Source organism: Tursiops truncatus, chromosome 20, assembly GCF_011762595.2.
Source record: "Tursiops truncatus isolate mTurTru1 chromosome 20, mTurTru1.mat.Y, whole genome shotgun sequence".
NCBI lineage: Eukaryota > Metazoa > Chordata > Mammalia > Artiodactyla > Delphinidae > Tursiops > Tursiops truncatus.
Window position 1 is genome coordinate 4,594,645 of NC_047053.1, and position 27,729 is coordinate 4,622,373.

At 52.0% G+C, this 27,729-nt stretch overlaps 1 protein-coding gene across 5 annotated transcripts; it reads left to right on the top strand.

Annotated features, from left to right (window-relative positions):
* The first annotated feature begins 324 nt into the window (after positions 1-324).
* Positions 325-27,724, top strand: ELAC2 (elaC ribonuclease Z 2). 5 transcript variants are annotated; one of them, XM_019944189.3, is made up of 24 exons: positions 327-629; positions 1,188-1,238; positions 1,367-1,437; positions 2,177-2,241; positions 3,456-3,513; positions 4,252-4,320; positions 5,615-5,722; positions 6,970-7,028; positions 18,439-18,497; positions 18,586-18,658; positions 19,237-19,349; positions 19,549-19,644; positions 20,413-20,551; positions 20,627-20,712; positions 21,885-22,003; positions 22,984-23,080; positions 24,141-24,279; positions 24,504-24,542; positions 24,713-24,822; positions 25,131-25,230; positions 25,343-25,463; positions 25,607-25,685; positions 26,165-26,309; positions 26,679-27,724. In XM_019944189.3, the coding sequence occupies exons 1-24, from the start codon at positions 397-399 to the stop codon at positions 26,895-26,897; spliced, it is 2,448 nt and encodes an 815-aa protein (XP_019799748.2). In that variant the 5' UTR covers positions 327-396; the 3' UTR covers positions 26,898-27,724. The 5 variants fall into 5 exon arrangements, with proteins under 5 accessions (XP_019799747.2, XP_019799748.2, XP_019799746.2 ...); XM_019944188.3 differs by having other exon boundaries at positions 325-629; positions 20,413-20,712; positions 25,343-25,442; XM_019944187.3 differs by having other exon boundaries at positions 20,413-20,712.
* Positions 27,725-27,729: the final 5 nt, after the last annotated feature.

Genomic DNA, 27,729 nt, shown 5'->3' on the forward strand with positions numbered 1-27,729 from the left:
CACCTTGGAGTCGGTAGGGACGGGTCGATCACCCCTCAGCCAACTCCACTCCGAGAACCTGGTCTCTGGCTGGCATTGCCTTTTCCGGTCCTGCGCTCCCAGAAGTCCCGCCCAGGCGAGGGAAGATTTCCGGAAAGAATTGACGCGAGGAAGCCGGAAAGAGACCAGGGGCGGGGCCGTTCAGGACGCTCTAGCATTCCTCCTCTCTATGGCCACCGCCAATTGACATGTCCGGAGCGGCGAGGCTCCCCCCTATTGGACGCGCGGCCTCGCGTAGGCGGGCGGCCCGGCTGGCGGCGCGCTGACTGGCTGGGGCGCCACGCGGGCGGAGGGGCGGTGCATGGGGCACGCGGAGCGAGACCGCCGGCTGCGCCCAGGAGCGGGAGGAGGGGGCGCATGTGGGCTCTCCGCTCGCTGCTGGGGCTGCGGTGCGCGGCCGGGCGCGCCATGTCTCAGGGGCAGACTCGCCGGCCGCGGCCGCCCAAGGACCCGCTGCGGCACCTGCGCACGCGGGAGAAGCGCGGCCCGTCGTGGGTGCCTGGGGGCCCGAACACCGTGTACCTGCAGGTGGTGGCGGCCGGCGGCCGGGATGCAGGCGCTGCGCTCTACGTCTTCTCCGAGTTCAACCGGTCAGTGAGCCGCGCCGGGGTCCGGCCGGCCCAGCGGGTCCCCTGGCCAAGCCCCGCCCCGCAGGCCGCAGTGCTGAGCGCCCAGAGCATCGGGGCCCCTTCCTGGGCTTGGTACCCCGTCTATCCCCCCCTTCCCAGCGTGGATGCGAGAGCCTAGATCCCCTATATCCCCGTCCGTGTGGCTCCGGGAGGCCCCGCTGACCTTTAGACAGACTTGGGTATAAGCGTTCCCTTCCCAAGCCTCGGCCCCGAGCCCCGTCCCGTGCACCCCAGGACCAGGGCCTCCTAGTTCGTGTTGGGGGTGGGCAGGTCTGCGGAGGAGGTGATGCGGAAAGGACGCATCTCGCCCCAGTTCGAGCCTACTCAGGCCCCAGATCCCTCCCTGCCTCTGCTGAGGAGGGTTCAAACCCCAGCATCCCAACAGCAGAAATGCGGTTGGTAGCACAGCACGTGTTTTTAGTTGTTTTCCCCTGTGGTGTACAACAAAGCATATAAACGGCGGCAGAGGTTTTACAGAACCGAATCTAACGACTCTCTGGTGTAATGTTCGTCCTTTAGGTATCTCTTCAACTGCGGGGAAGGCATCCAGCGACTCATGCAGGAGCACAAGTGAGCCAGCCATTTTCCTGCGGGGCGGGGAATGACTCTGCGGCTTTGAGGCAGGAGGGTTGTTACAGCAGGAGAATGGGTCCCTGGTCCTTCTGTTTTGTCCTGCTCCAACGCTTTCTTTTTCTTAGGCTGAAGGTGTCTCGTTTGGACAACATATTCCTGACCCGAATGCACTGGTCTAATGTTGGAGGGCTGTGTGGTGAGTGTATTCTTTCCCGAGTCAGGGGCTGGGGGGAGGTGTCTGGGATTTTAACCTGCCTGGCCCTTTTTTTTGCCCGACTTTGGAATCCAGGGGCTCTGGAATACTTTTTATGCCGGCCCCGTCAGCTGCAGCAGGGAGAATCAAAAGCTGACTCAGAAAAGTAGATTTGAAAGTAGACGCTGCCTGCAGGTGTTAACCATCGACCTCATTTATTGAGTTGCTGGACTGGAGGTGTGGGACGGACTGGAGAGTGTGGTGATGCTGATTACAGTCAGTATATCAGCATTCACCATTGAGACCGTCCACTCGCTACCACAGATGCCCAGTGTCCAGATTACCCCCTTGTTTACGCCCATCCATGAGAAGGATCGAGATTGTTTTGCCGCCAGATTCTGTAAGGTTCGTGGAGCGGGTAGGAGGGAGTGGAGGCTGAACCAGTCTCATTCCCAGAGCTGAGACTCAGGTGAGGCCAGGAAGCTCCCAGGGTGCGGAATCTGTGGCCTGCCTCTGCCTTGGCACGATTTTGCACCCGAGGTGCCTCACCCTAGTATCAGTTCCTGCCTGTTCTGGAGGCATTTGAGTGATGGCCGGTGTCCCGCGTAGGTCTAGCCAGCATCCCTTCCGCTCTGCACATGCACAACAAGCAGAAAACCAGCAAGTGGAGTAAGGAGTGCGCCTCCTGGCCGCAACTACGGGTCAGGGTGATGAGAGATCTGATTTTATTCGTCCCTTTTAGGAATGATTCTTACTTTAAAGGAAACCGGGGTTCCAAAGTGTGTGCTCTCTGGACCTCCACAACTGGTGAGTCTCTCCTGACTCAGCTGTCAAAGCTAAGCACTCCATTTCAATGTGAGTAACAAGGGTTTCCAATTTTACAAATCAGCCTTCTGCCCTCCAGAGTTAATTGACGTTGGCATAAGTACTTTGCCTTTCGAGTTAAAGACACCTGAGTCCATAAACCTTATTAACTCTGTGACCTTGATTGAGTTGCTTTCCTTTCTGGAGCCTCAGTGTCTTCATCTGTGAAATGGTTTGCAGTTGTTAAGGATTAAACGAGGTAACACGCAAAACAGTCATTCTTTATCAGGTGTTTCACGCCATATGGACACAACAGATGTCAGCTTTTATCCTTATTTATTACATTTCAGACATCTTCGTCCCTTCCCAGCCAGCTAAGGACACTGTCGAGAGGTTGTGTACACCTTGTTAGCGTAAGGGTTCGCTTCCCAGGTGCTAGGGTAAAAGGCCAGCCCTGTAAAGTGTGTCCCCAGAGTAATGCTGCATGGCCGTCCCTCTGTCTTCTTCTCGTTGGTCTGTCCCTACACCTACTGCCATTGCTTCCCATGTCCAGTGCTGCCCCCCTGTGACTGTCCAGCACTGCGGCCAGAGGGACCCCTCCCAAGCGGAACCGCAGGCGGGTCACTTCATCCTAAAACACTTCAAGGGTCTTTGTTGTACACACAGTGCAAACGCCTTCACGTGGCCCACAGGTCCTGTCGTTCCAGGCCCTCGCCAGCCCTGGCATCTGTGCCCTGGTCACCAGGCGGGGCTGCGGGCCGGCTTTTAGCTCTTCACGGAAGACCCTTCCTGTCTCAGGCCTTCGTCCACGCACCAGTTCCCCTCTTGCCACGCCTGTGTCCTTCCTTCAGGGCTCACCTCAAAGGGTGTTTGCTCAGGAGCTGCCCCGACTCTCCAGCTGGGTCGGATCCCAGCTCCCCGCGTTTTGCGTATCTGCAGCTCCCTCAGCACCATGGCTGCTGGTTGTCGCTTGTATTGTTTCTGTCTCCCCCTGGATTCTTAAGTTCCGTGAGGGCAGGGACCCCATCTTTTCCCTGCTGACCCCTTGGCATCTAACATATGGTGGACACTCAGTAAATATTTGTATGAAGGAAGTTCAAAATACTCCGTGAACTGTGTTTAATGTCGGTACCTTTGATGCCTCTCGTGTACTTGAACGTGTTGCTGTGTCCTCCTGTGCAGCCATCACTGCTCACTTCCTTATTTTTCTTTCTTAGGAAAAGTACCTGGAAGCTATCAAGATATTTTCTGGTCCACTGAAAGGAATAGACCTGGGTATGTCCTTGATTCTGACTCATTGCCATTTCTGTCTCGTATGTCCCCGTCTCTCAAGTCAGACTCCATAGAAGCTGACGAAATTAAACCTTAAAGTCAAACGCTTCATCCACGCGAGATGAATTTTTAAAATAGCGTTTGCTGCGCCCTCACCTCCCGCTTCTCCCCAAACACGGGCAGGGGAGGCAGGAGTGAGTTAAAAGCTGCTGCGTGCTGGGTGCGGGTCTCCCTTGGGGCCCCGAGGCTCTGCCCTGACCCTACAGGTGGTTCTCGTCATCGAGTGGCCTTGGGTCCCTTGTAGTTAGAAGGGCTGTGAGCGGCTGACTGGGCAGGAGGCGCGTGGCCGCTTGACGGGAGGAGGCCTGGCCGATGTGCCGGCAGAGCCCGGTGCGTGTCTGGCTTGTTCTTCTGTAGAAACACTAGTATTTTATTTCAGAATGTGTCCCGGGCCTCGCGATGCCGAGCGTTTGCCTGGGTCTCTCACGTTTAAGTCTCGGCTTCGTGTTTATTTTAGCGGGTTATCGCCTGTGATCGTCGTGGGTCTTCTCCCGTGGCTGACCTAAATATTAGTGGCTGATGAAACTATGTTTTCGCCGTTTTCCTAAACACTTTGGTTTACTCAGAAATTCCGGCTTTAGCACAGACTCCCGCCAGAGTCGTGGGCAGCGATGTGGGCTTGACCCTCACGCCTCCCTCGTTCGCTGCTGCAGTCACTGTCCTGTGGTCTTTTCCCCGCAGCGGTGCGACCCCACTCCGCGCCGGAATACCAGGACGAGACCATGACCGTCTTCCAGGTCCCCATCTACAGTGAGTGTGAGGCCGCGATTCCTAGGAGTGGGAGGACGTGGGTCCGGGGTCAGGAAGGCAGGTGGCAACAGAAACTGCCGATCACTGGCCTGTGTACCCGGCTTTGTGTTCTGAGCACGATTAGGAAGTTTAGCCGAGGAGTTCCTGCCCTGAAGGAGCTTATGACCTTGAGGACAGACGCGTTTACCTCGTATGTAACGATCGTGATTGCACTTTGGGGCGTCAGGTAATCCGGCTCTGCCCTCAGATCTGCCTGTTTATCGCCAGGGGCATTGCCACAGGTGTGGGCGCCCTCCTGGGATGCAAGGGCTTGGAGAGGTGGGCACAGGTGAGCCTTGTTCGTAAGCGGCAGCCCGGCGGGAGTGCGGTTGGCGGTCAGAAGGGCTCGAGGGCCTCCTCAGGCCCCGGGGCCCGACGTGCGGTCCTGACGCGGAGACAGGCAGGCTGCAGGCGAGGCACTGCTGCGTCCGTGCCGCCCTGGGGTCTGGCTGACGCTCTGCGTCGGTCTCCCGACTGTGGGCGACGTGCAGGGCCGGCTCCTCGCCCGTCACCTGGTCTGAGCTTGCCGCGTGCAGAGGAGGGCAGACGAGCCCGCACCCCCGGCCGGAGGAGCCCAGGACCCGCCGGGAGACGGGCCTGCGCCGGCCCAGCTCACTCTCCTCGCGTGTCCTCCCCCGGCCGCGCCCCTAGCCTGGCGTGCACCCCGCTCCAGCACGTGGCCCCGTACCCTCCGACACGTGCGAGTGATCAGTGCTGAGCCCGCCCGGCGAGCCCGGAAGACCGGGCAGCTCAGAGGGCCGGGCGGGGCGGGGGGTCGCTGAGACCAGCTGCCGTGTGCCCGCCTCTTGGGGCAGGGATTTTTTCTGTTCGCCACACCGCGGCCTGCGGGACCTTAGTTCTCCAACCAGGAATCGAACCCGGGGCCCCATGCAGTGAAAGCATGCAGCCCTAACCGCTGGACAGCGACGGGAGTGTTTTTCTGACCTTGACTGAACTGCCTGCCCGGTGGTGCCACTCCTCGTGGCGATGGGGAACCTTGGGCCAAGGTCTGTGCGGAGCGTGATGGCGGTGGATAAAGCAGCTGAGTGCGCGCGTGCTCTCTGCTCTGCACGCTCTCGAGTCCCCGCTGCGGTCAGGCTGGGACCCGGGCAGAAACCTCAAGATGAGGAGGATGGGCGTGTAGCCCAGAGCCAGGCGGGGAGGTGGCCAGTAGAGGACAGGCCGGCACGGTGGGCGACCTGGCTGTGAGCTTGCCCTCGGCGTGTGTCACTTGCTCGTTTCCCTTCCCGACCAGGTGAACAGGTGAATGGGAAGCAGCAGCCAGCGCAGAGTGCAGAGAGGCCGAGTCCAGAGCCGTCTCCAGACCCGGGACCGGCAGAAGGGGAGCAGTACCTGGCGGATGGTAATGGCGCGTGGGCAGCGGCGCGCTGGCGGGGGTGTGAGCCTGTCTTAATCCGTTCGCTGCTTCTGCTCTACGTTCGAATCTTTGTCATAAGGAAGTTCAGTGTGCAAAACAGACGCTTTTTCTTATCGCGTTAGGATTTGGCTGTGGGGCAGGTGAGAAGGTTGTCTTTAAAAGCGGCCGCACGAAGCTGTAGGGGCCAGTCCGCAGCCCTGGGGAGCCCCAAGCTTTGGCTTCAGTTTAACCAGAGGAAGAGCAGGACCTGGCAAATGATTGATTGGGAGGCTTTGTGTTTCTCTCTTTTTTTTTTTTTTTTTGGTATAAAGTTACATTGTTTATTTCCTCATACAGCATAGATCATTAAGTCTTTACGATTGGTTACAGTCTTGGGATTTTTTTTTTTGAATTGCCATTTCACTTGTAGCAAGTCAGTGTCATCCCCAGATCAAAGTCACTTCTTTATATGTGTACCCATCATATCTGCAGAACCCCACACACAAAGGTGTTCCAGCACAGTGTCAGCAGTGCAGAGAAGCCACGATGAACTTTTTGTCTCTCGTTAAGGCAGCAGTAACACAAGTTAATTTTTCCTGAGTGCAGAACCTAACAGCTAAGCAGGCAGAACAGTTATATCAACGAGTGGATTTGCACCTTTTCTTCCAGAATGACAGCCTACTGGGAAACTGGATTAAAATGCCAGGATGAGACGTATCACACGAATTGGGCTGCTTGAGGATGCTGTTGTCCAGGGGTGGGCAGGGTTGATAAGTTACTGTCTCTGCCTCAAGGCCGTGTCTGTCTGAGGACTGACAAGGGGCTGGCCCTCTGTGCTGTCCTTTTTGGGTGGCTCGGGTGAGGGCTGACACCCACGTCGTTTCTGCAGGCCTTGTAGCTTTTGTGTTATTTCCCATATTCCTACACTTGTTTGTGAAGCACGTTACAACTTACTTTTCCCCCACATCTCCACTTCTAGGTAAATCTAGGTAAAATGTGTCATTTTTTTAAACATTCCACTTGCCATTTTCTGGTTGGCATTTTGCATTTTTGTTTACTCAGATCTCAACACGAGTAGGAAAAAGAAAAGATCTGCTTGAGAAAAAATACCAGTGTTTCTTTGACCTTTGTATTCGAACAGTTCCATCCATATAAGTTTGTGTGAAGTCAGATTAGGTATCAGACGATCACCGATCTGTGGCACCTGGAGACACTGCTATTTACCTGGTGTGGTCGGATTTGTTTCTCCTCAGGTGTTGGCCAGAAAATGCACGGCAGGGACCCCTCCTTGGTCGTAGCTTTCGTCTGTAAGGTAAGCACCTTGCTGGACGCTCTGCATGAACATGTGTCTGGTGACCTAAGGGTTTCCGGTAGTTTGAAGGTAGCAGCTCCTACCGTCACCTGTGTTCAGAGAAAACAGTTGCCCTGGTTCCCAGTAAACCACCTATGCTTGTATGTACTTCCAGATTCTCTTCCAGCCAGAGTCAGGCTACAGAGACATGTTTCATATTTGGCTGTGAGCCTCTCTCTTGAACTTCAGAAATAGTTGATAAGTTTCTGAAGTTAAAGACTACTTTTTTTTTTTTTAGGAATTTTTTTTTGTTTGAAGTATAGTTGATTTACAGTGTTGTGTTAATTACTGCTGTATAGCAAAGTGACTCAGTTATACACATATACGTTCTTTTTTATATTCTTTTCCATTATGGTTTATCACAGGATATTGAAGACAGTTCCCTGTGCTATGCAGTAGGACCTTGCTGTGTATCCATTCTATATATAATACTTTGCATCTGCTAATCCCAACCTCCCACTCCATCCCTCCCCTGCCCCGCACCCACCACAAGTGTGTTCTCTATGTCTGTGAGTCTGTTTCATAGATAAGTTCATTTGTGTCATATTTTAGATTCCACATATTAGTGATAGCATATGGTATTTGTCTTTCTCTTTCTGACTTACTTCACTTAGTGTGATCATCTCTAGTTGGCATCCAAGTTACTGCAAATGGCATTATTTCATTCTTTTTTATGGCTGAGGAGTATTCCATTGTATATATGTACCACATCTTTCTTCATTCATCTGTTGATGGGTATTTAGGTGGTTTCTATGTCTTGGCTGCTGTGAATAGTGCTGCTGTGATCATAGGGGTGCTTGTGTCTTTTTGAATTAGACTTTTGTCTGGATATATGCCCAGGAGTGGGATTGCTGGATTGTATGGTAATTCTATTTTTGGTTTTCTGAGGAACCTCCTTACTGTTTTCCATAGTGGCTGAACCAATTTACATTTGCACCAACAGTGTAGGAGGATTCCCTTTTCTCCACACCCTCTCCAGCATTTATTTGTAGACTTTGAATGATGGCCATTCTGACTGGTGTGAGGTGGTAGCTCATTGTAGTTTTGATTTGCATGTCTCTAATAATTAGCAATGTTGAGTGTCTTTTCATGTGCCTATTGGCCGTCTGTATGTCTTCTTTGGAGAAATATCTGTTTAGGTCTTCTGCCCATTTTTGGATTGGGTTGTTTGGTTTTTCTGGTGTTGAGTTGTATGAGCGGTTTGTATATTTTGGAAATTAGCCCTTGTTTGTTGCATTGTTTGCAAATATTTTCTTCCATTCTACAGGTTGTCTTTTCATTTTGTTTATGGTTTCCTTTGCTGTGCAAAAGCTTGTAAGTTTGATTAAGTCCCATTTGTTTGTTTTTATTTCTGTTGCCTTGGGAGACTGACCAAGAAAACATTGGTAGGGTTTATGTCAGAGAATGTTTTGACTGTGTTCTCTTCTAGGAGTTTTATGGTGTCATGTCTTATGTTTAATTCTTTAAGCCATTTTGAGTTTACTTTTGTGTATGGTGAGAAGGTGTGTTCTAACTTCATTGATTTACATGTGGCTGTCCAACTTTCCCAACACCACTTGCTGAAGAGACTGTTTTTCCCATTGTATATTCTTGCCTCCTTTGTTGAAGATTAATTGGCAGTAGGTGTGTGGGTTTATTTCTGGGCTCTCTCTTTGGTTCCATTGATCCATTTGTCTGTTTTTGTGGCAGTACCATGCTATTTTGCTTGCTGTAGCTTTGTAGTATTGTCTGAAGTCTGGGGGCGGGTTATGCTTCCTGCTTTGTTCTTTTTCTTCAGGATTGCTCTGGCAATTCTGGATCTTTTGTGGTTCCATATGAATTTTAGGATTGTTCTACTTCTTTGAAAAATGTCATGGGTAATTTGATAGGGATCACATTACATCTGTAGATTGCTTTGGGTAGTATGGCCATTTTAACAATATTAATTTCTCCTATTCAAGAGCGTGGGATATCTTTCCATTTCTTTAAGTCATCTTCAACTTCCTTTATTAATGTTATAGTTCTCAGCATATGTCTTTCACTTCCTTGGCAAGGTTTATTCCTAAGTATTTTATTCTTTGGGTTGTGATTTTAAAAGGTATTATTTTTTTACATTCCCTTTCTGATATTTCATTGTTAATGTAAAGAAATGTAACTGATTTCTGTATGTTAATCTTGTATCCTGCTACCTTATCAGTTCTGGTAGTTTCTGTGTGTAGTCTTTAGGGTTTTCTATATATAGTATATTATTTGCAAATAATGACAGTGTTGCCTCTTCCCTTCCAATTTGGATACCTTTAAATTCTTTTTCTTCTTTGATTACTGTGGCTAGGACTTTCAGTACTACATTGAATAGAAGAGGTGAGAGTGGAACATCCTTGTTCCAGATTTTAGCAGGAAGGCTTTCAGCTTTTCACCCTTGAGTATTATGTTGGCTGTGGGTTTGTCATAAATAGCTTTTATTATCTTGAGACGTGTCCCTCTCTACGCACTTTGATAAGAGTTTTTATCATGAATTGGATGTTGAATTTTGTCAAATGCTTTTTCTGCATCTATTGAGATGATCGTGTGTTTTTTGTCTTTTGTTGACGTGGTGTATCACATTGATTTGAGTATATTGAACCATCCTTGTGAACTCGGGATGAATCCCACTTGGTCGTGGTGTGTGATCTTTTTTGTGTATTGTTGGGTTCAGTTTGCTAATATTCTGTTGAACTTTTGCATCTATATTCATCAAAGATGTTGGCCTGTAATTTTCTTTTTTGGTGTTGTCTTTGTCTGGTTTTGGTATCAGGGTGATGATGGCTTCATAGAATGTCTTTGGGAGTGTTCCCTCCTCTTCAATTTTTTGGAAGAGTTTGAGAAGGATTAAAGGACTACTTTTTCACAAAAAGCTTTGTTTCCCTTCAGATGAATCAGGCCTTTATTGAGGCTCCTTCACCTCTTTTAGTTTATATCATCTTCCTGTAGTTGTTACACTGCTGACGTACTAATTTTTTTTTATTGGAGTATAGTTGCTTTACAGTATTGTGTTTCTACCGTATAGCAAAGTGAATCAGCTATACGTATACATATATCCCCTGTTTTTTTGGATTTCTTTCTGATTTACGTCACCACAGAATTGGGTAGAGTTCCCTGAGCTATACAATAGGTTCTCATTAGTTATCTATTTTATACATAGTATCAATAGTGTTTACATGTCAATCTCAATATCCCAATTCATCGCCCCCCAACTTGGTAGCCATACATTTCTTCTCTACATCTCTGTGTCTATTTCTGCTTTGTAAATAAGATTGTCTACACCAATTTTTTCAGATTCAACATGTATGCTTTAATATGTGATATTTGTTTTTCTCTTTCTGACTTACTTCACTGTTTGACAGTTTTCTAGATCCATCCATAGCTCTACAGATGACCCAATTTTGTTCCTTTCTATGGCTGAGTAATAGTCCATTGTATATATGTACCACATCTTCTTTATCCATTCATCTGTCGGTGGACACTTAGGTTGCTCCCATCTCCTGGTTATTGTAAATAGAGCTGCAGTGAACATTGTGGTGCATGTCTCTCTTTGAATTATGGTTTTCTCAGGGTATATGCCCAGTAGTGGGATTGCTGGGTCATATGGTAGTTCTATTTTTAGTTTTTTAAGGAACCTCCATACTGTTCTCCGTAGTGGCTGTATCAATTTACATTCCCACCAGCAGTACAGGAGGGTTCCCTTTTCTCCACACCCTCTCCAGCCTTCATTGTTTGTCGACTGTTTGACAGTGGCAGTTCTGACCAGTGTAAGGTGATAACCTCGTTGTTTTGGTTTACATTTCTCTAATATTTCGCAGTGTTGGACATCTTTTCATGTGGTTTTTTGTAAACGGGGTAAGTAAAACGCACCTCTTGAAACTGGCTTCTCAAGTGTCTGCCCTCTTCTGAATTCTTTTGCGATGCCCTACCTGGGGCATTTCTGGAGGACAGGTGTCTTTCCTTGACGGCCCCACAGGCCTTGTATTCAGTGCCCATCAGCACGGGTTTCAAAGCTGTTGTTACGGGAAGGAGCCACAAGGCGGCAGCACTTCTCCATGCTCCACTCTTGTTTTTTCTTTTTCTTCTCTTTTAATTTAATTTTTATTTTATATTGGAGTAGAGTTGATTTCTTCCAAGGTTGTGTTTGTTTTAGGCATCCAGGAACTTGATTTAGTTATACATTGACGTATATGTATTCTTTCTCGGTTTCTTTTCTCCAATATAAGTTCTTACAGTGTGTTCAGTAGCGTTCCCTGTGTTATTCAGTAGGTCCTTTTTGAATATCGACTGAATATAACCAACCTCCTAAATTATTCCCCCCATCTTTCCTTTTCGATAACCGTAAGTTGTCTTAGTCTGTGAGTCTGTTTCTCTTTTGTAAATTAGTTGGATTGTACGAAGGTATAGATTGCACCTGTAATTGAATTTGTCTTTCTCTCTGACCTACTTCACTGAGTATGATAATCTCTCGGTCCATCCTTGTTGCTGGAAATGGCATTAGCTCATTCTTTTTTTATGGCCGAGTAGTATTCCAGTGCATATATGTACCACATATGCTTCATTTATCTGTCGTTGGACGATTTGGGTGCTTCTGTGTCTTGGCTATTGTAAATAGTGCTGCCCTGAAAATAGGGGTGCTCGTGTCCTTTCGAATTAGGATTTTCTCCGGATCTAAGCCCAGGACTGGGATTGCTGGATCATATTGCTAACTCTACATTTAGTTTTTTAAGGAACCTCCATACTGTTCTCCATAGCGGCTGTACCAATTTACATCCCCACCAACGGTGTAGGAGGGTTCTCTCTTCCCCATGCCCTCTCCAGCATTTATTCTTTGTAGACTTTTTTTTGACGATGACACCATTCTGACCGGTGTGAGGTGATACCTCATTGTAATTTTGATTAGCATTTCTTTAATATTGACTGATGTTGAGTATCTTTCCATGTGCTTTTTAAATTTTTATTTTTTAATACAGTGTGTGCATAATTTACCTCTTGAAATTGGCCTGTTGAAAGTCAGCCCCGTTTTGAATTCTTTTCCGATGATTTACCCCAGGGCATTTCTTGAGGGCAGGTGTCATTCACAGCCCCGCAGGCCTTGTGAAGATCAAGTGCCCCTCAGCACTGGTTTTAAAGTTGTTGTTATGGGAAACGGCCACAAGGCGGCAGCATTTCTCCGTGACCGGCTCTGGGTCCCCGGCAACCAGAGCCTGAGGCAAAGTGCTGTTCCTGGGTTGCCAGTTAGAGGGCAATGGGCCAGAAGAAACGCCCCAGGCTTGTGTCTCGGGACTTCCTCCCCTCACCCCTTCCGGCCCGCCTTCAGCCAGTCCCCACTCCGGCGTCACCGCTCTGCCGAGGGTGCTGTCTTCCGTGGGTAGGTGGGGCGACCCAAAGGAGGCGCGGACTCGGAGCTCTTCCAGCGCGTGGGCGCCACCATCCTTTGGGCGCACCCTGCTTGGTTTCGCTGATCATATGGCTTTTACCCTTCCATTTGTTAATAGGAATAAACCCGCCTGGGTCTGGAGAGGGTGCGGGGCTCGTCTGCTGGCATGTCCTCCCTGGCTCCCTTAGCCCTTGGCGGTCCAGCCTTGGGCCCCAAGCCTGCTCGGGCTCCAGGGATGTGACACCAGCTCAGGGCACCAAGGCCTGAGGGGCACAGATTTGGCATTTCTTCTTTTTCTATTTTAAATTTTATTTTTTTTGGAGCGTAGGTGATTTACAGCGTTGCGGGTTTTGTTATCACTGCTGTTTTTTCCTCCGTGTACAGGAACTTGATTTCCTCATACATAGACCTATGTGTGTGCTTTTTCGGGTCCTCTTCCCATATCGGTTATTCCAGAGTGTTGAGTAGGGTTCCTTGTGCTGTAGCCTGGGTCCTTGTTGATTATTTTATAAATAGGAGTGTGTATATGTTAATCTCAACCTGCTCATGTCTCCCTGCCCACCGCCTTTCCCCTTCGGTAACCACAGGTTTCTCTTCTGAGTCTGTGAGGCTGTGTCTGTTTTGTAAAGTTCATGTGTATCCACTTTTAGGTTCCACCCATGAGTGGTGTCATATGATACTTGTCTTTCCCTGTCTCACTACCTTCACTTAGTACGATCACCTCTACCTCCTTCCCTGTGGCTGGAAATGGCATTATTTCATTTTTTTCTTTTTAATGGCTGAGTAATACTCCATTATGTCTATGGACCCCATGTTTTTTTTTAAATTACAGCAGAAATATTTCTGAGGATTTGGGGATTGCTTTTTTTTTAAATTAATTTTTATTGGAGTATGTTTGCTTTCCAATGTGTGTTAGCCTCCAGTGCACAACAGAGTGAATCAGCCATACACGTACAGATATCCCCTCCCTTTTGGACTTCCCTCCCGTTTAGGTTACCACAGTGCATTAGGTGGAGTTCCCTGTGCTATATAGTGTGTTCCCATCAGTTGTCTATTTTATAAATAGTACCAATAATGTGTATGTGTCAATCCCAGTCTCCCAATTCCTCCCGCCCCACCCGCTTCCCCCTTGATATCCATACATTTGTTCTCTACGTCTGTGTCTCTATTTCGGCTTTGCAAATAAGATAACTTATGTTTTCTAGATTCCACATATATGCGTTATTATATGACATTTGCTTTTCTCTTTCTCCCTTATTTCACTGCGTATGACACTCCATCTACGTCCCTACAGATTACCCAATTTCGTTCCTTTTTATTGCTGAGTAATATTCCGTTGTATATACGTACCACATCTTCTTTATCCATTCCTCTCTTGATGGACATTTAGGTTGCTTCCATGTCTTTGCTATTGTAAATAGAGCTGCTGTGAGCATTGGGGTGCATGTATTTTTTTGAATTATGGTTTTCTCTGGGTATATGCCCAGTAATGGGTAGTTCTATTTTTAGTTTTTTAAGGAAACTCCGTGCTGTTTTCCACAGTGGCTGAATCAATTTGCGTTCCCACCAATAGTGTATCGGAGGTTCCCTTTTCTCCACACACTCTCCAGCATTTATTGTTTGTAGATTTTTTGATGATGGCCATTCTGACCAGTGTGAGGTGATACCTCATTGTAGTTTTGATTTGCATTATTCTGATAATTAGTGATGTTGAGCATCTTTTCACGTGCTTGTTGGCCATGTGTTTGTCTTCTTTGGAGAAATGTCTATTTAGGTCTTCTGCCCATTTTTTGATTGGGTTGTTTGTTTTTTTGATATTGAGCTGTTTGAGCTGCTTGTATATTTTGGAGATTAATCCTTTGTCAGTTACTTTGTCTGCAAATATTTTCTCCTATTCTGAGGGTTGTCTTTTTGTCTTTTTATGTTTTGCTTTGCTGTGCAAAAGCTTTTAAGTTTCATTAGGTCCCATTTGTTTATTTTTGTTTTTATTTCCATTTCTCTAGGAGGTGGGTCAAAAAGGGTCTTGCTGTGATTATGTCATAGAGTGTTCTGCCTTTGTTTTCCTCTAAGAGTTTTTTATAGTGTCTGGCCTTACATTTAGGTCTTTAATCCATTTTGAGTTTATTTTTGTGTATGGTGTTAGGGAGTGTTCCAATTTCATTCTTTTATATGTAGCTGTCCAGTTTTCCCAGCACCACTTACTGAAGAGGCTGTCTTTTCTCCATTGTATATATATTTTTTTAAGTTTTAAAAATTTATTTTATTTATGTTTGGCTGCGTTGGGTCTTCATTCCTGCGCCCAGGCTTTTCTCTAGTTGCGGCGAGCGGGGGCTACTCCTTGTTGCAGTGTGCGGGCTTCTCATTGCGGCGGCTTCTCTTGCTGCGGAGCACGGGCTCTAGGCACGCAGGCTTCAGTAGTTGTGGCGCACGGGCTTAGTTGCTCCGCGGCATGTGGGATCTTCCCGGACCCGGGCTCAAACCTGAGTCCCCTGCATTGCCAGGCGGATTCTTAACCACTGTGCCACCAGGGAAGCCCTCTCAATTGTATGTTTTTGCCTGATTTGTCATAGATTAGGTGACCATATATGCGTGGGTTTATCTCTGGGCTTTCTATCCTGTTCCATTGATATATATATATATATATATATCTGTTTTTGTGCCAGTACCATACTGTCTTGATTACTGTGGCTTTGTAGTATATACTCTGAAGTCAGGGAGGCTGATTCCTCCAGTTCTGTTTTTCTTTCTCAAGATTGCGTTGGCTATTGGAGGTCTTTTGTGTTTCCATACAAATTGTAAAAGTTTTTCTTTTAATTCTGTGAAAAATGCCATTGGTAGTTTGATAGGGATTGCATTGAATCTGTAGATTGCTTTGGGTAGTAGAGTCATTTCACAATATTGATTCTTCCAATCCAAGTACATGGTATATCTCTATATGTGTTTGTGTCATCTTTGATTTCTTTCATCAGTATCTTAAAGTTTTCTGCATACAGGTCTTTTGCCTCCTTAGGTAGGTTTATTCCTAAGTATTCTTTTTGTTGCAGTAAGTGGGATATTGTTTCCTTAATTTCTCTTTCTGGTCTTTTGTTGTTAGTGTATAGGACTGCAAGAGATTTCTGTGTATTAATTTGTACCCTGCAACTTTACTAAATTCATTGATTAGCTCTAGTAGTTTGCTGGTGGCATCTTTAGGATTTTCTATGTATTTTCATGTCACCTGCAAACAGTGACAGTTTTACTTCTTCTTTGCCAGTTTGGATTCCTTTTATTTCTTTTTCTTCTCTGAATGACGTGGCTAGGACTTGCAAAGCTATGTTGAATAATAATGACGAGAGTGGGCACCCTTGTCTTGTTCCTGATTTTAGAGGAAATGCTTTCAGTTTTTTCACCATTGAGAATAATGTTTGCTGTGGGTTTGTCACATATGGCCTTTATTATGTTGAGGTAGGTTCCCTCTCTGCCCACCTTTTGGAGAGTTTTTATTATAAATGGGTGTTGAATTTTGTTGAAAGCTTTTTCTGCATCTATTGAGATGATCATATGGTTTTTTCCTTCAATTTGTTAATATGGTGTATCACATTGATTTGCATATATTGAAGAATCCTTGCATTCCTGGGATAAATCCCACTTGATCGTGGTGTATGATCTTTTTTGTGTGTTGCTGGGATTCAGTTTGCTAATATTTTGTTGAGAATTTTTGCATCTATATTCATCAAAGATACTGGCCTGTAATTTTCTTTTTTGGTGTTGTCTTTGTCTGGTTTTGGTATCGGGTGATGGTGGCTTCATACAATGTCTGGGAGTGTTCCCTATTCGATTTTTTCGAAGAGTTTGAGAAGGATCAAAAGACTACTTTTTCATAAAAAGCTTCATTTCCCTTCAAATGAATCAGGCCTTTATTTAGGCTCCTTCAACTCTGTTTTATATCATCTTACTGTAGTCGTTAAGCTTCTGACATTGGACTAATTTTTTTTTCTCTCTCATTTTATTACAACAAAGTTTAACAGTCCAGAAAAGTCACATGACCTTGGTGGGTCGACCCTGGACTAATTTTAATATTGGCTTAGCATTCACAGAGGCCTAGATTGCTAAACTGAAGTTGGTCAAATTCTATGAAAATGTGATTACAATCACGTGTTTTTCAGATCTAATTGCCTACTTTCAGTAGGACTTTGCATTAAAATTTTATTTTACTAGAACCTGCAGCAAACAGTTGTCTAATCACCGGTAAGACTACGTTGCTTTTTCGTGAGCTTTGATTTTTTTTTTTTAAAGCAATATATTTGATTTAAAGTCGACTTGGTAAAGTTGATTTTAAAATACATTTGTAATTTTCATCCATTTGTAAAAAATTTTAACACCAGCAAGTGAACACAGTTATGAAAGGTCAGTAGTAATATTAGTTGTTAGTTGTAAGATTGTTGCCAGTATAACTTCTATCAACTTACTTACATAGTAAAAAATAATATCTATATCTATAAAAATAGTTTATATCTATTTTACTTAGATATAAAAAGTACTTAACTTTTGTAAAAGTTAAGTACTGTTGCCCATAGGCTTGTTACTTCTGTGTGTCTGAATTTTTAGGCAGCAGAATAATTTTCTACAGCAGTTTACGTGGTAATCCTTTGAGTGGCATCGCATCAGTCCTTCCTGAACAGATCACATCGAGCATGGTGTGTCCTGTGCGATCAGGGCACTGTCTGGGGGCAGCTGTCCTGGGAGCAGCGTCGCTTCGGGCTGCGTCCTGGCCTCTGGCTCCTCCCACCTGGTGCACGCTGCTCCCGCTGTGTCATCCTGCAGCCCCTTTGCCCTTCCCTGAAAATGGGCTGCTTCTCGGCACAGGGTTCAGAAGGCGGTAAAGCAAAGCTAGTTCAAGTTCTGGGAGGTGGGAGAAATAGGCTCTGGGTGTGAGGGTCTGAGAGGCTCTTGTCCGATAGGAGCCTGGGCTTCGGGCAGCCGTCTGCTGCCCTGGGGCCTGTGAGCTGGCGTTGGGTTTTCAGACGGGAACAACTTTCTCCACGGGTTGAACTGAGCTTGTGGAGGGAGGCATGGGTTTTGCGGGCCTTAGGCCTGACATTCCTGTGAAACATTAGAAACATTTTGCTTCCATCCAGTTTCATCTGGGTCTGTGGTCACCACAGTGCTTGTTAATGTCGTTATCTGAAGGTGTCATCTAAATTCTGTCATCTCTGTATTATGTGCTCACGTTAAGCTGTCATCATTCCTCTAGCATAACGTTTTCCAAGATAGAAAATCCTAGAGTCCTAATAAGGCTTTCGGATCCAAACTGGAGACTCAGCCCTAAGAGTAGTGTCCTAAATGCAGGAAGTTGAAAGGAAAAGCAAATAGCTTCTAAAGATCTAAGGAAGAAAATGAAATTCAAATATAAGTCAACCCTGAAAGACTCATTAACATTTTATGCCATTTCTGACTTTTCCTGTTATTAGGTGTGAAATACGTGGATTTCTAAAACGTTGGGACATGAGTTTTTAAGTACAGAATGATTATGAGGTTTTGTGTTAGGATTATTGGTTTCCCTTTTAACATAATAAGAGAATACTGGGAACTTTTTATTTTAACTTTGTATAAAAGCAACAGCACAGTTTTGCCAAATACGTGAAAAGTAGAGGAGAAAAACCATCCACACGCTCTACCCTGCCCTTGTCACCGGAATGCCGTGTCACACGGTGGTTACGCGATCATTTCTGCTAGAACGTGTTCTGGTGACACTCCTTTGGCTGTTACTTGACCTGCGCAGGATGATAAAAGCAACAGTGTTTTCTGCTCCAGGTACTTGGAGGACACGTCTTATTTGATGTGGAAATGGACTGCATTTTATTAGATGTGTAAGGAGTTAATGGGAAATAAAACACCTTGGTTTTAAATCATTCAGCTTTCAGTGCTAAACTCAAGTGATTTCAAAACGAATGATGAAAACCAAGCTTCTTCATCAGTCACTGGAATTACATGGAGATCTCTTCCTTACAGCTCCACATGAAGAAGGGAAACTTCTTAGTACTCAAAGCGAAGGAGCTGGGCCTCCCAGTGTGAGTGGCGGGGACAGCTGGGGGGCCTCGCCGGGCTCGCTGAGCTCCCAGAGCCCCGCCCTCACCGAGGCCTCGCCTCTCGTTTCAGCGGAACAGCTGCCATTGCGCCCATCATTGCTGCTGTCAAGGACGGGAAAAGCATCACATTCGAAGGAAGAGAGGTGAGGTGCCCTGTTGCTGCGGTCTCAGCAGTGACAGGCAGGGGCCGGGACGCTGGACAGAGTCACTGCCTGGGTCAGGCCCTGCAGACACCACTTCTGAGGGCACTGAACAGCTTGGATTTCAGCACTTCGCTGAGCGATACAGTAGGGTCTCTTGTCTAGGCTTGTCGTGCGCATCAGCGCTGGCCGTGTCGGGCCATTTCTGGAGGTTGTCTCTTTAGGATTTGGGGGTCTCCTTATAGGATGGATGCTCCCCCTTGTACTTGAGCTCAGGGTGGACCCCATAAGGGTGGAATTCAGATGTGTGGCCCAGGGGAATGATGATGTCACGAGATGTGAGGACGTCAGGACCACACGACCTGAGAGAACCGTGCGTGCCATGCCGGGCCGTCTGGCCACGCCAGGTGTGAAACGCCCTCTGCCAGCCGGCGGCCGCCTGTCTGCGTGTCAGCGGAGCGGGCGAGAAGGGCACAGGTGGTGGTCTTATGTCGGCGCTTCTCTGGAGGGGGTGATGCGGCGTTAGCAGGTGACTCCAGGGCCTGCCCTGGGAGCACATCCTGACCTCAGTGACTTCACAGATTTTGCCTGAAGAGATCTGCACCGCCCCAGACCCCAGGGTCACTTTCGTTGTGGTAGAATGTCCAGACGAAGGATTCATTCAGCCCCTCTGTGAGAATGCCACCTTCAGGAGGTAAGGAGGGGTCTCCGGGCGGAGAGGTGAGAGCCGACACTGCTCGGGAAGGCCGGCCTGGCACTGGCCTGTGCTGCCGCTGCCGAGGCCTGGCCACCACGGCTCATGCAGCGCCCTCCCTGGCTGCCCGGCCCCGCGTCCGCGTGTCCTGAGTTTGCACCACTTGACCCAGCAGAGCCCCCTGCTTCCTTCCTCCCAGTTTCCAAGGAAAAGCCGAAGCCCCCGTGGCCCTGGTGGTCCACATGACCCCGGAGCACGTGCTCCTGGACAGCAGATATCAGCAGTGGATGGAGAGGTAGGAGCCCCGCCAGCCACGGTTCCACTGCCGCCCCTGCCCCCCGCCTGAGCTCTCCCTGGGGTTCCCGCCCTCCCTGGATCCTGGGGGCGTCCCCGCTTGCCTGGGGCTGGTTTCCCGAGCTCTGAACAAATCCTGCCTCTGGACCATCCCGTGCGTGTTTCCTAAAGAAGAGTCTTGCAAGGATAAAGCCGCAGCTTCAGTTTACTGAACGTCCGCGACACGCCAGGCAGCAAACGCGCTTCATTTCCCTCTCCCGATCTTGCCCACAACCCACGTTCAGTGACCGGGAGGACGGGTCCTACTCTCCTGTTTTCGTTGGCCGAGGCCGGCGCCGGGTGGAAGGACTTGCTGGGGTTGGACCTGGGCGCGTGATGACGTGTGGTGACGCTGCCCTCCCCCGCCGGCCCCGGCAGTCCCTCCTCGGCGCCCGGGTCCTCTGCCCCTCGGGGTCTGAGTGCTGACGCCCATCACAGTTTTCCTCTTTCTCCCCCCATGCTCCCTGTGTGTCCAAGTCCCCAGCGCTGTACTTGCCCCTGGCTTTCCGGGTGCTCTTCCCCCACACCCAGGGCCTCTGACTTTGTAGAGACGCCGGGCTCGGAGGAGGAGGGGCAGGGCTGCGTCTGGCCACGTAGGGTGACCGCGGTGCACACGTCGCTCACCCTCTTGAACATTCCCAGTACCTGGCCGCCCCGCCCCCGGTGCCGCCCCGTGGGTGGGAGTCTTCCCAGAAGGACACTGTGCTGACGGTGTGCGCGTCCGTCTTAGGTTCGGGCCCGACACCCAGCACCTGGTCCTGAACGAGCACTGTGAGTCGGTCCACAACCTCCGCAGCCACAAGATCCAGACGCAGCTCGGCCTCATCCACCCCGGCATCTTCCCCCCGCTCGCCAGCCTCCGCCCCCAGGTAGTGGCTCAGCTTGGCCCGCTGCCCACCCCGCAGGCAGCTGCCCCCCGCGGACCGCGGCTCCTTCTCTTGCAGGAAGGAGGGCTTGCTCCCTGCGTGCCCCTGGTCCGCGGCCAGTGTCTCCTCAAGTACCAGCTCCGGCCCCGGCGCGAGTGGCAGAGGTGGGTGTGGTCTCAGCCGGCGGGGGGCGGGGCGCGTCAGGCTCGTTCGGGGGTGGGGGTGGGGCCCAGGGGTCCGCGGCGCTGGCTGCTGAGCCGCGTGGTCTCCGCGTCGGACCCGGGAAGAGCCGCAGACGATGGGTGGCAGACGGTGGCTGCGTCCCATCATCAGCTGACCCGGGGAGGCGGGGAGACGGGGGCTGACGCCGTCCTTTCCTGAAAGTTGCCTCTGCTAACAGCTGTGTGTGCGTTGTTTTGGAATGTGGAAAATGAGTGAGCGTAGGGGGAAGAAAGTCAGCCCTAATCCCATCACCCTGACACGGCGGTGGTTAGCATTTTGTGTTTTTTATCTCTGAGTACGTGGGGACGTGTTAAAATACACGTCTGCACCGCGGGTTCAGGGCCTGACCCGCTGCCAGTCTTTTCCCGTCATGAGAGGCTGCGTAAGGACACTGTTGCCCGTGTTCCAGAGACGGGGGTTGGTGTGTTGGAGGCATTTCCAGCTTTTTGCTGTTGTAACGAAACAAGTGCCTTATATAAAAGTCCTTGAGGAGAACCGTGTTCCCTTAGGGTGATTGTGAGGGGGGGTTAGCGGGTCGGGGGCGGCACTGCCCGAGGCACTTGGTGAAAGGCGCTGTAGCGGTCACCCCAGCCAGTCACCTGAGAGGTGCTTACTGCCCTGCATCTTTAACTTTTAAAATGTCACCCTTGAATAACTGGAAGTGGCCCGTGCACGCCGTGGTGTCTGTGTCCGGGCAGACCCCGTTCTGGACCACTGCTGGACACCGGGCACTGTCGCGGTGAATAGTTGGGGCCCTTGAGGGGCCCCCTTCCCTCCCTCAGCCCCGGGGGATGCCCGATGCTAGCGGGTGTAGTGAGCAGAGGTCAGGAGGCTGCGTAGAGTGCCCACACCTTCCCCCGCCCCCGACATGTCAGGAGTGCCAGGGCTGCCCCGTCCCGCTTTGAGCTGAGAGGTTCTGAGCAGCCGGAACTGTGAGACCCCCTGAGCTGGGAGAAGGTCTGCCGGGCAGGAGAGCGGAGCTGCCCCAGGCCCCAGTCACTTAGATTTGAAAGCACTTTCTGCAGGCGGTCCCCAGGGATTGAGCTGGCTGTGCAGGGTGGTTGCCTGGGGCCACACGCTCCCCCTGATGCCCTGAGATGCCTTCTTCTTGCAGGGATGCCATCATGACCTGCGACCCTGAGGAATTCATTGCCGAGGCCCTGGAGTTGCCCAATTTCCAGGAGAGCGTGCAGGAGTACAGGAAGACTGTGCAGGACGGCCCGGCCCCGGCGGGTGAGCCAGACCGGGACCAGCCCCGGTGTCTCCTGGCCCCTGCCCTCCTGCAGCTGTTCACACAGCACTGAGTGGAGGGTCACCGTGGCCCCGTCGAGCCCCGTGTACCTGCTGAAGCCACTGCTTCTCTGGCCTCCACTTAAGACCACCAGTGCCGGCCCCCGCCCAGACCGGTTAGGTTGGAGGCTAGGTGACAGTGCCCAGGCTCTCCTGGCGAGGCCCACGCTGAGCTGAGTGCGGCGGGTCTGGGGCCTCCTGTGAGGCCCTGGGCAGAGCTGGTAGTCTAGTCCTGGTGTTGCCGGGAAGGATCCACGGAAGGTCCTGGCCATGGCACTCACCTTGCTGGGCTCTCACCGCCCTGACAGGAAGAGCAGTCTGGGGAACTCCGGGACCTCTTTCTAGTACTTGGTTTTCCCAGTGTTGTGTTCAGCTCACGAATGAGGCGGAGAAACAAGGCTGGACCAGAGGGCGGGTTCAGGTTTAACCCAGCTGGCACCAGGCCGGTGTTTTAAGATGCCCTCCTGGCTGCACATGCCGTGGGCTTGAGATGGGTTTCTGGTTTGCACGTTAAAGGGCCATTTAGATTACATTCGTAAACGTGCACCCGGGGCCTGTCAGGCCGAGTGGGGCCCCATCTTCAGAATCTAGGCGGCTCTGCCTCTTCTCTGGGGAGCTGGCCCCCCTCGGAGCCACTGCAAAGTGCAGCAGGGCCTGTGCCGGGGGTCCCCAGCCCCGGGAGATAAATGCTGACTTGTAGCATGAAAAGGTGGCCTTTGCTATTTAACACTTAGAGCAACTCTGCTGAAGAAGGGCCCGTGGAATTCCTTCATTCTCCTTCCCAGGCAGCACCGGGGCCCCTCGCCCCAGGCCCGTGTGTAAGGAGGTCAGACCACCAGCCCCTCCTGGGGAGCTGGACTTAACTCCAGTGCTGGCTCACTTCTGACCCGAAGAAGTGAACAACTTGACGTGTCTTTCCATAGAGAAGAGAAGCCGGTATCCAGAAGTGGTCTTCCTCGGAACGGGGTCCGCGATCCCCATGAAGATCCGGAACGTCAGCTCCACTCTCATCAACATCAGGTATTCATCCTGCACAGGAGGGGCCCGTCAGCGGGGAGCCCGGGGCTTTCTCAGCAGACCCTGCTCCACCCGCCAGGCTAACCTTGCGGTGCAGCCTGTATGTCCCTGGAGGCCCGTCTTGGCTGGGGGCCCGGCGGGGGTGGGGGGCAGGCGGTTTCCGGCCTCCGTAGCTAGCTGGACTGGAGGGAGTCACCCAAGCTGGCCGTCCGTTACGTCTTCGGATGCAAACCACTGACGTGTATCGTGTATGCCGTCGCCCTGCTGAGGGGCCGTCTCGCTAAGTTTCCACGTCCCTCCTGTGAACCAGTGACTGGCCACCTCCTGCACCCCCATCATCGGTGCACCTGCCCCAGGCTGCTCACGGCTGGCGGTGGGGCAGACCCAGGCCAGGACTCGCGTCCGCCTCTGTCTCACAGGGCCCCTCACTGGTGCCGCTGGGGTGCGGAGTGGCTTTGGGGCTCCTGGGTTTGCCTGGTGGTGGTGGTCCGCAGGGAGGCGGACCAGGGCCGTCTGCGGGAAGCCAGGCTCGTTTTTAAGTTTTGCTTTGTCACCCGGGTGCTGGTGGTGGTGGATAGCTAACGGCCAAAGAACGCGTTAAGCGTACTTGGCAGTTGTCAGGGGCACCCCGACAGCAGAAGCGCACGGGTCTGGGACGTGTTTCTCTCGTGACGGAGGAGCTGGCGGGAAGCAGCCCCGGCCTTTCCCGGAGGGCGTTGGTGCAGCCGCTGTCTCCGGGCCGCGCCAGCTAAAGCAGAGCCTGGCGGCCACAGCGGCTGTTGCCACGTTCCTTCTAAGCAGAGTCTTGTGGATTTCATGTCCTCACCCTCCCCTACTGCAGAGACTCTCTTGGGTGCCCAGCATCTGTGTAGCTCTAGGTACGCTCCGTGCACTTCACGTCGCGACAGTATTTCGTGTCACGAGGACGGACGTGTGAGACCACCATCCTCTTGACAGCAGCTCCCGCGGGAGGAACTGAGCGGTCCCGGGAGACGGGCACCCAGCCTTGTCCTGCCCTCCTCCCTGAGGGCAAACCATCTCCTCCCACCATCTCCTCCCATAGCTCCGATGTGTCCCTGCTGCTGGACTGCGGGGAGGGCACCTTCGGGCAGCTGTGCCGCCACTACGGGGACGAAGTAGACCAGCTCCTGGGCACCCTCGCCGCCGTGTTCGTGTCCCACCTGCACGCGGACCACCACACGGTGAGCGGGCTGCCTCCCTCTTCCTGGCCGCGCACCTCCTCCCAGGCCTGGGCTTGTCCGCAAGCCCGGCGCCACGTGCGTCTCACCTCGCCACGCGGCTGCTCGGAGCTGCCCTCGCCCGGAGGCGGGCGGCTGGGTCTGTTAGAGGGCCGGGCACCCAGGGCCCCAACGCGGGAAGGAGGTCGGGTGTGGACCTGGCTGACGTGTCCCCTCCTTTTTCCCAGGGCTTGTTGAACATCTTGCTGCAGAGGGAGCGGGCTCTGGTGAGTTGTGCGGGACTGGACTGCCCTTCTGCCTTTCTTTGGAATGAGCGCATACGCACAGACACGCACACAGACATGCACGCGCGCGCACAGCCATGCCTCGGGCCGCAGCACGCCGTTTTCCCTGCAACGCGCGCCGTGCGCTCAGCACTCTCATCTCCCTGTTCCAGGTGTCGCTGGGGAAGCCGTGCCACCCGCTGCTCGTAGTGGCCCCCACGCAGCTGCGGGCCTGGCTCCAGCAGTACCACACCCAGTGCCAGCCGCTGCTGCACCACGTCAGGTGAGCGCTCGGCTCGGGCCCTGGACGGTGAGCGTGCGAGGCAGGCTCAGACCGCAGGGAGACGGGGAGGCGGTTCCCACCTCTAAACATTCCTCTGCCTCGACGTGTTTCTCCTCGGCCCTCCTCACTTCTGTTCCCGATCCTAGATCTTTGCCAACACTTCCCCCAGACACAGTTCCAGGGCCGAGTGCCCTCGCTCCCTGCCTCAATGACGGAATTAAATTTTCTTTATCATAGCGATTTGGGGGTCCTCTCCAGTCAGTGACTTGAACTTAAGATTAAATGTTTGTTTTTTAATCTTCTCACAGTATTATTCCTGCCAAATGCCTTCAGAAGGGAGCTGAGGTCTCCAACCCCAAAGTGGAAAGGTTGATTAGTTTGCTGCTGGAAACCTGTGGCTTGGAGGAGGTTAGGGGAGGGCCCGGGCATGGGAGGGCGGGTTGGGGGACAGGGGCGTGTGACGTGGGGAGGAGGGGGAGAGGCGGTAGCTGGGCCACGAGCCCATCACCTGCTTCCTCAGTTTCAGACCTGCCTGGTCCGGCACTGCAAGCATGCCTTCGGCTGCGCGCTGGTCCACACGTCCGGCTGGAAGGTGGTCTATTCGGGGGACACCATGCCCTGTGAGGCTCTGGTCCAGATGGGTGAGCAGGGGCAGTCACCTCTGGTCCCCCCAACGATTCTGGCTGTCGTCCTGACTCGCAGCCTCCTCCCAGGGCCCAGGGACAAGTGCTGTGGGCACCCCAGGTTGGCCGGTATTCTCAGAGGGCCTGTGCTTACGCTCTAGGGAAGGACGCCACCCTCCTGATCCATGAGGCCACCTTGGAAGATGGCCTGGAAGAGGAAGCCATGGAAAAGACACACAGGTAGCGGAGCCCCCTGAGCCTGCGTCAACGGGTCCCCGCTCCTCCCCGCTGATGCTGGGCTGGTCTGCTTCCCTCCGGGGGCCCTGGGGGCTTCTGACCCCAGGCAGTTGTTTCCCAAGCCTCGGTCTTTATTTCTGCAGCGCCCTCCAGGCAAGGTTCTGGGGGAGGCGCGGCTCGGGAAAGAACTGGAACTAACGGCTTGGGAAAGAACTGGAAATAACGCTGAATAAGTGGGAGGCCGGGGGCGGATCTTGCGCTATTTAAGGGAAGAGCGTGTTGCCTGAAGTCGGCAGCCCCTGCTTTTCTCAGAGGTGCTCACTGGTGGGAGGTCTGAGAGCACAGAGCCCGGGCTCCCCTGGGGGCAGTGGGAAGACCGGCTCGGCAGCAGGGAGCCCCGCCCCCGGGTGCCCGACCGGCAGTCTGGGCGGGGGGTCTGCGTGACTCGCTTCCTCCAGCCTCATGTTGCCCCATCTCTGCAGCACCACCTCCCAGGCCATCGGCGTGGGGATGCGGATGAACGCAGGGTTCATCGTGTTGAACCACTTCAGCCAGCGCTATGCCAAGATCCCGCTCTTCAGCCCCGACTTCAACGAGAAAGTCGGCATCGCCTTTGACCACATGAAGGTACGGGACCGCTGGGGCGGGGCAGGTGGGGGGGGCGGGGCTGACACGCCCTACATCCATGCGCAGGTGGCCAGGCTCGGGCCACTGCCCAGCACGACTGGCACGGGGCCTTCTGGACACGGTCCATTGAGAGCCTCTAGGCCCAGTCGGTGCCCAGAGTGACATCATCTGAGCTTCTGCACAAGCCTGGGAGGCAGCGTCCTCCTCCTGTGTGGTCAGGCTGGGCCTGTCCCCACCACTGGGCATGGGGGTGCCCGGGTTCTGCCCGGCTGGGCCTGACACGATGGCTGCATCTGCCGACGGGGGTGTGGCCGGTGCCTGGGAGCCGTGATGGCCTCACCCCAGCCTCTGCTTCGTCTCGCTTCGTAGGTCAGCTTGGGGGACCTCCCAACAGTGCCCAAGCTGATGACGCCGCTGAAGGCCCTGTTCGCCGGGGACCTGGAGGAGATGGCGGAGCGGCGGGAGCGGAGGGAGCTGCGGCAGGTGCGGGCGGCCCTGCTCGCTGGTGGGGACGCGGAGCCCCTGCGGAAACGGGCCCCTGACAAGCAGCCCCCGAGCCCGCAGAGCAAGAAGGTCAGGGCCCAGTAGCGACGCGGCGCTGCGGAGCCGCTGCGCGCTGGAGGAGAGGAGGCCGTCGTCGACTCCGTGCACGCTGCGTCTTCGGTCTGTCACGTGCAGTCAGGGCGCGCCCCCCGCTGCGGCCCAGCCGTCCCCTCTACCCGGAGGCAGCCGGGCCTCAGAAGCGCGGGGCTGTGGACGCAAAGCCTCCAGGAAAAGCGTCTCCAAGGACGGAACACAGTGAAGGTCGCGTTTGGAACCCGAGTGCTTTGTCCCTGTGCCACCACTGGGGACCCAGGTGCCTGGAAACAGTTTGATCGTGGCGAGGCCCTTTGGGACCTGCCCCCAGGGAGACACCACACCTCAGCAGCCTGGTTTTTTGGCAGAAGTCAAGTTGTGCAGACTCACAGCCGTGGTGGGCCGGGCCCGGCCGTGCAGGGGCTCCGGGGAAACGCAAGCCTTCCCATTGTTCCAGCGAAAGAGGAGGCCGGTTCCTTGCTTGCCCCTGACGAGAACCACTCACCGCCCTACAGAGTGCTGAGAAATACCGCATGGGGTGGCTCCAGTGCCCTCCTTTTTGAGGATGAACAACACTGAGGTTAGTGTTTGTTTGTTTGAAAAGTGAGAGAATTTTTAAAAGATAAGATGTCTCTAGCATTTGCATAGTCTTCCCTCCTGGGAGACTAGAGAAGGAGCTTGAAAGTTTCAGGTGCTGGGAGACGCAGACTAAGGACTTGCTGTGACCTCGGGGTCCCTCCCGAGGCAGCGCCTGGCATCAACTCCCGTGGCCCCTTGAGCTTGTTATTAAAACAAGATAGGCCACACTCAGGGATAATAAATCTATTTTAATACCATTACCATT

Coding starts and splice junctions, on each gene's coding strand:
- ELAC2 (XM_019944187.3), top strand. CDS start 397: ATGTGGGCTCTCCGCTCGCTGCTGGGGCTGCGGTGCGCGGCCGGGCGC. Junction 19,645..20,412: donor TATCAGCAGTGGATGGAGAG/GTAGGAGCCCCG, acceptor CGTCCGTCTTAG/GTTCGGGCCCGACACCCAGC. Junction 20,713..21,884: donor CCCCGGCGCGAGTGGCAGAG/GTGGGTGTGGTC, acceptor TTCTTCTTGCAG/GGATGCCATCATGACCTGCG.